Below are 8,207 nucleotides of genomic sequence, written 5' to 3'. Positions count from 1 at the left end.
AAACAAGTTTAGCTTTTTAGAAGCTTTATTCAAAGCTAAGCAGAACTGTAGAGGACACATTTTCAAGGTGTCCTCCAAATTTGCCTGTGGAATGCTATTCACCAGAGTTTTGGTGTAATGAGTGCTCCAAAGCAAAACCTCAGCCTGGTGCAGAATGTCAGGTCTTAACCCAGGTCAGACCTGTCTGAACAGTCATGGTGGGTCTGGTTTGGGGTGTGCCAAGTCTCTATTTGGGCAGTATGCTTCCAGCAGGTACATGTTCCAGAAATAAACCCATTCAACACAATGAAATCTTCAAGATGGAGGCTTCTGTAGGCACTTTGTAAAAGTTTTTCTAAGTACTTGCCGCTTAGGGCAGCTTATCCTTGAAAAGGTATGTTATTGTTCAAGAAGAGGAAAAAGCCTTGATGTACAACATGAATGGCATATGTTTATAGACTGAAAGATGTCTTTGGGGGCTCTTCAGTGTTTATTTCCTCTCAAGCCTTTTAAATATTCATTGTTTCGTGGTGAACTCCATCATTGTGTGTGTGTTTATGGATTCACACATACTGGAGTGCTAATTGCTGTTGTTTAGAGAACTCTTGAAATCTGTTCAGGTACAGCAAAATAACAATAAAATGTACTTTTTTGTCCTACTTCCAATGTAATACAAGCTCGGTTTCCTGCTGTTTAAAGCCTTGTTGCTGCTCTGTGAAAAATGTTGTCCAGCAACAAAAAGCATCCAGAAAAACAGCAGCTTTACTCACCAGATGCTGTCACATTTTTCCCCAGTCTAATCTCTTACAGCTACTTTGTCATTAGTTGTAACAATGGCAGGTAAGACCATTTTCAGGCAAAAAGTGACCTTTCAGTTGACAGTGTGCTCTAATTGGTTTCAGTGATAGACCCCTGCACAAGTGGGAATGGAGGATGCTCACAAATCTGTCAGAATGAGAGAGGAATTGCAAAATGCGAGTGTCATCCAGGGCATTCTCTTGCTGCAGACAAAAAGTCCTGTTTAGGTAAGAAACTCTGCACTCTTTATTGTGAAGAACGTTATTAATCAGTGCTCTGCCTTACTGAGCTGTGAGTGGAAAGGAATATATTAGACAAATATATGTGTGCATTATGAAACAGCCTTTCTCTCTGTGATACTCACATCAGCCCACAGTCTTGAAGGACTTTCTTAGTGATGAAAATTTCTCTGTGATCTCCTAAGTCATGCTTTCTAGCAACTGGATTTGTGAATGCTGTAGTGTTATTCTTGTGGGGTGCCTTTAAAATAATGTCCCAGATACAGCTCCTGGAAAATTGGTTCAAGTAAAACTCTGAACCAGGTCACTGAAAATCTATTTAGAATTCAAAGGGCTTTTTAGCTGGAGAACTGTTTCCATATTAATGGAGAAACTACTGTGAAGGAAGAAATCATGATGTGTAAGATTTCCAAAGAGAGGAGCTTAAAAAGTTGAATTCTGAAGTCCTGTGTTTAGTCTGGGGTTGTCAAAAGAATCTGTAGCATTTCTGACCTGAAATTTGAGGGAACTAGAGATCAAAATGCCTGCTTTTCTATTTCAGTGAAACTCTTGGAAGATAGTTTAGCAGTTTTATGAAATAAAAAGCATTTATGGACTTAATGGTGCACAGATTCTTGACAGCCAAATCAGGATCAGGGTGTGTATATAAATATATATATACATACATATATATATATATATATACACACACACTAATTTTGCACTCCTCTTTTGAAAACTTGGCTGAAATCTTGCCAATATGTAAATTATTGTCTCAGATAAAGGGTGCTGGGTGCCTTTCAAAATATTTACTTCCTACCCTGAGTATTTTACTCAGTTGCCTGTAAGCCCTTCTGTGAGTAGAGTGGCACATCTTAGTGATTCTCTCTTACTGGAATTACTCATGAGTAATTACTGAAAATAAAAACTGTTTTCAAGTAATGTACTGATAATGAGTGGATGGAAACAACAGTGGGTTTAGCAGCAGGGTCAGCCTGTTTGTTTTATCTCAGATACACATTGACATTTCTGTTGATTTATGTATAAGCTGAATCACTGAGTTAACTTGCAGTGTTATATATTGGAACAAATTTTCTCCCCAGCCTCATGGCAACAATCTTTTGAATCATTAAGCAGTGTATCTTACCATGGATATACAATTATTGGTTGTTTTCTCCTAGAAGTTACTCAATGCCTTTTGCAAAATTCAAGCTGTTGTTTGACTGTCTGGAAACTGAGCTGGAAGGAGACAGAGGGCAGCTGAAGTGCCATACTTCAGCTATTAGCTTTAGGACAGGAAGAAACCTGTGCAGGAGGGTGGCTGTGGTTCAACTTTTAATTTTTTCTACTTAAAAAGATGAAGAGAAAAGAATATTTACAGCCTTGGCCAGCGCAGTGTACTCACAAACTGACAAGTAGAGAAAAAGGAGGAATAACCCATTTTATTCTAAGCAGCAGCTGCTCCCATGGCTGCTTCAGAGAAGCTGTCATTTGTCCTGAAATTTTCATGAGCCAGTGTGTGGTGTTTGCACTGCCTGGGGCCTCTCTTTGCAAGGAGCCTGACTGCATCCATCAAGCTCCTTGTGCTCAAGTGCAGGCGCCACGAGCACAGCACTGGGCACAGCACGTGTGGAGGGACAAACTGTTAGAAAGTGTGGTTGTGTGGTTTGCTGGGATAAAAAGTGAAGAGCTGCACATTAGATTGCTCCCTGCCATCTTCAAGACACCAACCCAGCATTGGTGCAATAAATAATCCATATTTTGCCAGAAAGATATCAGAATGGAAAGGACCAGGAGATGCATCAGGGGTTTGCCATGTGTGATACCAGTCTTTGCATAGAGGTCAGTGTTCTGTGCAGCTGTAAATTTTTGTGGGTTTGTTTTCTTAAACTAATCAAAAGTTTTAACTAACTCCTTAAAAGTACTTTTATGTTCCACTGAGCCTTTAGGAAGATGGACACCTTTGGGGACATTTCACTCCAAAATACAGACCAGCAAGTGTGAAGCTGAGGAGCAGCCTGCTTGGCAGAGGACTGAGGGAAGAGCAGCCTCCCCACTTAAGGCTCTGCAGCTTTTCCTTTCCTCACAGGGCTGCTGGAGAGGAACTGCTGTGGTTGCAGCAGTGCCTCTCACTGCACTGCTGTAAAGCAGCTGCAGGATCCAGGGATGATCTGTCTCCATCATCCCTGCTGAAACCCAACCACCACTTAATCCAGATCATTTGACATTCAGAAAATAATCAGCTATTTCCTGTTCCATTAATTTAACTATAATGGCTTGGAGGACATGGTGATCATTTCAGAGTTTTGGAAGTTTCTTCTGAGTTCTTCACACGAGGTCTTCTCTTGCCATTGCTCTTTTTGCAGGAATAATAAATAAGGTGCTTTGGCTGATACTGCAAATATAGTGTTTGATACTGTAAATGTTCACACTGAGAAGTTCAAGGTCAATGGTGCTCAGAAAAAGGTTGTTCTGGAGAATAATGTGAGTATAATGTTCCTGGGCTCACCGGGTGCTGTCCTTTGTAGGCTGACCCCAGGATAATCCTTCCAGCAGCTATTTGGAAACGCAGCCGCGTCCATGTAGAGCAGCATTATTTTTTCATTTCAGTGTCCAGCTGAACGACTTTCTGTGTGCTTGCAGACGTGGATGAGTGTGCAGAGGGCAGGGCCAGGTGTGCCCATCGCTGTGTGAACACCCCGGGCTCCTTCAGCTGTGCCTGCAGCCCCGGCTTCGAGCTGGGCGCGGACGGACGGCGCTGCTACCGTAAGTGACCCTGCCCAGCCCTGCTCTTCTTCCTCTCCTCTCTGCTCCCTGCCAGGCCTCACTTCTGATTCTCTGGGATTATCATCCCCAGCAGAGTAAATGTATGCAAAAGATCAGGCTTAATACTGTTTTCTTCCTCTGCTGCTGCTGCTGGGTTTGCAGGGTGACGTGTTCCTAAGCCTGTGCTCACAGACCTTAATTACTGCCTTTCAAAGAGCAAATAGCCCTGTTGGTTTATCTTCAGAGTCTGGTGAATTCTGCTGCAGAGCCACCAGAATGCTGCTGTTGTGTGAAATGTATTCATTCCTGCCCTCCTCCTCCCAGCTGTCTTACAGACTTGATGCAAGAGAAAACCAACACGATGTTCTGCTCTTGTCTTTACCTGTCTGGGTTTGCTTATGTTTCTCCTGAGATTACTGACACTTTTAAGAGGATGCTTAAAAAAAAAAAAAAAGCCAACAAAATAAGAAAGATTTGGGATGAAAAAATAGTTGAACAACTCAAACTTCCCAAGCTAAAGCGAGCCCTGTTGTCTTTCCTCACGTGCTTACCTCTTGCCAGCAGGGTTTCTTAATCAACACAGCTTTTCTGGAGAAGGGGACTGACTCCCAGTGCTGTTAGCTGATAGGTGATCCCTGGCCTGCCCTTGAGGGCAAATTTAGATTAATAAAGGAGGTGATGTGGAAGAGTTGGGGTTATTATGGACCTAACATAAGCTCCCTGGAATGCAGACAAAAGCATGACCTGTTTTAGCAAAGAGGTGGGCAAAGATCATTCAATCTAATAATACTGTGCACGAGCTTTCAGCAGAGCTTCCTTAGGAAAATATGCTGCATGCCAGAGAATGAGTGCTTTATTTAAGAATGTGTGTGTAAGAAACAGTTATTAAGAATGAAATCCAGTTTCAAGGCATTAACATACATTAAAAACAAAACCCAATTATGTGAGAGACATCCTGGGGAGTTATTTCATAGGTGATGGGGAACTGTGAACGGTGCAATGGCAGAGGAAATGTGATTAATATATAGATATGACATCTTCTGTCACAGGCATAAAAAAGAGGTTTAGACCACTTAGATTTCATTGTGCTTTTCTGATAATAATTTTTCTGGATGTTCAGCAGATCTCAGGGGATGGTGATTCTCTGTGCCTCATGTACAATATTGCAGAGCAAACAATAAAAATAAAAACATTCTGCATATATTTATGATCAGGATTATCCCAGTGTTTGAGCAATTTACAATCTTTGTTTATTCTTTCATTTCCCCAGTGGCTGGGGAAGAGCTGGTATTTCAGTTTTTACTGATGAAGAGCTGGGACAAAGTAAATGATGAAGATTGTGTATGAAATCAGATTCTGCATTTAATTGCTGGGTTTACTAAATCCCAGCTTAACACACTGGACAGGAGACCAGGGAGATTTCTTCTCCCTGGTGCAAATAATCACACTATGCATGAGATATAGAGATATTTATTCTCTTAATTTATACTCTCTTCCAGCTAGAATTACATTTCTTGTTGGCAAGCAGGTTGCTCCCAGGGGTAGGACCAGAGCCCAGCAGCACAGATGTGTCTGGGGAAATTCTGTGCCAGACCTGATGGCCACCACTCTGAGCTGGGCTGTTTCTGGAAGTACAGTGGCTCCTTTAGGAAGGGGGTTTTCAAGTTTGCCTACAAAGTAGGAGAAATTATTTCCTCTCTAAATAGCTCCCTAACAAAAGCTGGCTAATCCTTCATGAAAAACTTCATAACTGACCCTGTGGCTTCTTTGCATCCTGGAGCAATCGTCTGATGAAGTAGCTGGGTGGGAATGAGTTGGCCAGGTGTTCCCTTTTTCATGTGAGGGTTCCCACTGGAAATGGCCAGGATGTTCTGAGGACTGTCCAGTGCAGCCCCATGAGGAGGGCATGGAAGTCTGTCAGGGCAGTGGCACTGTACCACCCTGTCTTAGCTGTAGGGGACAAAATCTCAGCAGAGGAGCTGCTGTGTCTCCCTGGAAGGGACATCCAAGAACCAAAACCTGGAGGTTGTTTTGCATTGTGGTTGGGTGTCCATTTCACCAGCAGGACTCTGCTGAGGAAGCTTCAATGCCTTTGTGTTTGGTGGATGTTTCAGAACCCAGCTCTTTGCCATTCCCATGCAAAACTCCAAGCTGCTCTTTGGGAAGTGCATCAGGCTGGCTTGGGGGGCACCACCTGGGCTCCTCAGATCCTTCTGCTCCTCCTTTGGGGCAAAGCATAAACCTGAGGAAAGCTGGGAAGGTTCCTGTAGCAGGTGGCTGCTGAACACTGAACCAGCTTCGCATGGCTGAATTTGAGAGCATCCACTGTTGTGACACAAACACCTGGAGCTCAGTGACTCCAAAGCCTGCTCTTCTGGGGTGGGGCTGTGAGCTGATTACACTGACTGCTACAGCACTCCTGGCTGCTGTTTTACATCCTTCGGGCTTGCTTTTTAACTCCCTTCTGATTTATTTTCCCGCCAGGCATTGAGATGGAAATCGTGGACAGCTGCCGGGATGGGAACGGCGGCTGCGAGCACGGCTGCGAGCACACGGCAGCGGGACCGCGCTGCTCCTGCCCCCGCGGCCACCGCCTGGCCGGGGACGGCAAAACCTGCACAGGTAACCCGAGATGGGAGCAAAACCTGCACAGGTAACCCAAAATGGGAGCAAAACCTGCACAGGTAACCCGAGCTGCGGGCAAAACCTGCACAGGTAACCCAAAATGGGAGCAAAACCTGCACAGGTAACCCGAGATGGGAGCAAAACCTGCACAGGTAACCCAAAATGGGGGCAAAACCTGCACAGGTAACCCAAAATGGGGGCAAAACCTGCACAGGTTTTGCTCTGAGCTGAGGGCAAGGGAGCAGGTGTGGAAGGGCCTGGGGTAAAAATATGGGAGTTAAAGTGGTCGGTGCTGCTGCCCATCTCTTGTCCCCAGCAAGCCTCTCCTGTGGAAAGGCTGAGTTAACATTCAGGCAATGCAGCCAAACCTCCACTCAATACTCACTGCGGTTGGCTCAGCCACAGAGGCAAGAAAGGCTCTTTTGCAAGGGTTTATTCCAGCAGGGTAACACTGTCACTGAAGGACAAACCCGGGGAAAGAGGAAAACCACGTGGAGCAGGCAGCTTATAAAGGGGGAGCGGGGCTAAGGGCTGGGCAGAGGGGCCTGGTCTCCAGGGCTATGGGGCCACCAGGGGTACCAAGCCAGTGACAGGGGAAGGAGAAACCAGAGGAAGTTGTGACACCAAGTCCATGGGGAGACTGTTTTTTCCTTTGGGAGGGATGACTCTGTGGTGAGGAGTTAAGATTTCCAGGGCTGAGGGCTTGTGGATTGATCAAGGGGGGAGAGTTCATGGGATGCTACACCGGGGAGCCTGTAGGAGAGCTGTCGCTCAGGGAAAGCCGTGCCTTCCCTCCTCCTGCAGGTGTTAATTAACACTGTCCTAGCAGTGCTTCTCCAGGGTGCCTAGCCCTGGGAGCGGCCTGGGATGGGTTCCCAAGGAGGGCAGGGAGTGGCAATGACAAAACAACAACCAAATAAACTATTTAGTGTGATACAACACTGCATCACCTGCTGCCATGGCTGTGTCTCACCACAGGCACCCCAAGCATCACAGAGCTGACTTTGTTTGTCTTCCCCTCTCAGCTGGTGGCTGGGAGCAGCAGCACAAGTGCTCCCAAGTGCTTCTTGCACAAACTGCACTTGGTGCACCAGAGCCTGCTGTGTTTCCATCAGATTTGCTCAGTGATGAGGTTACACTGCTGCCTGTGAGAAGTCTCACTTTGTTGCTTTCACCTCCCGAGTTAGATTTGGGTTTATTTTGAGACACAAGCTTAAAAATTCATTCATGTTTTAAGCAATTCTACTATGAGATTCTTTCTGTGTGTGTGTGTTTGGTTTATGTTTTTGTTTTGTTTATGGCTTTTGTCATGCAAAATGTATCTCATTCTGCTTTGGGCTTGCTGTCACTATGCCATTACAATTTTTAAGAATAGCCAGGAAGAGAGGGGGAATGGAAAAAGGAACAGGCACCACAAAGCAGGGCAGGGAGATATGAGATGATAAGAGGTAGAGAGTGGGAGCACTGATGAGTGTGAGAGGCATTACAGACAAAAGGAGTCTTGCAAGGAAAAAAAGCCAAGTGCAGGAGAGAGGAGGAGCAGGGGAGGAGGGAAGCACTGAGGGCTGCAAGGGCGGGTGATGATGGAGCTTAAAAAGCAAAACCAGAAAAAGTTTGGGAGGCAGATTTGGAGCCAGAGCCTCACAGGGGTGGGTGGGTTGCACAGTCTTGTTTGTAGAGCTGACAGGAGGCAAAGCCGCCTCCTGCCCACACCCCAGCTCAGTGACCTGCTGTTGGGGAGTTTAGAGGGAAGCAGATACTCCAGACACAGCAAGGGAAGGGAGAGAACACAGAGGAGGGCTAAAGACATGAAAAGTTGCT

General features: G+C 45.4%; 1 protein-coding gene across 1 annotated transcript in view; it reads left to right on the top strand.

Annotated features, from left to right (window-relative positions):
* The window catches only part of LOC102044446 (multiple epidermal growth factor-like domains protein 6), a 183,326-nt gene that overhangs the window by 121,710 nt on the left and 53,409 nt on the right, over window positions 1–8,207 (top strand). The window contains exons 9-11 of the mRNA XM_031055435.1: window positions 882–1,004; window positions 3,639–3,761; window positions 6,246–6,383. Coding sequence (XP_030911295.1) covers window positions 882–1,004; window positions 3,639–3,761; window positions 6,246–6,383 — 384 coding nt within the window. The remainder of the gene's footprint in view (window positions 1–881; window positions 1,005–3,638; window positions 3,762–6,245; window positions 6,384–8,207) is intronic.

The sequence above is a fragment of the Geospiza fortis genome, unplaced genomic scaffold (assembly GCF_000277835.1).
Source record: "Geospiza fortis unplaced genomic scaffold, GeoFor_1.0 scaffold172, whole genome shotgun sequence".
NCBI classification, from domain to species: domain Eukaryota; kingdom Metazoa; phylum Chordata; class Aves; order Passeriformes; family Thraupidae; genus Geospiza; species Geospiza fortis.
This window is presented reverse-complemented; position numbering and strand designations above follow the sequence as displayed.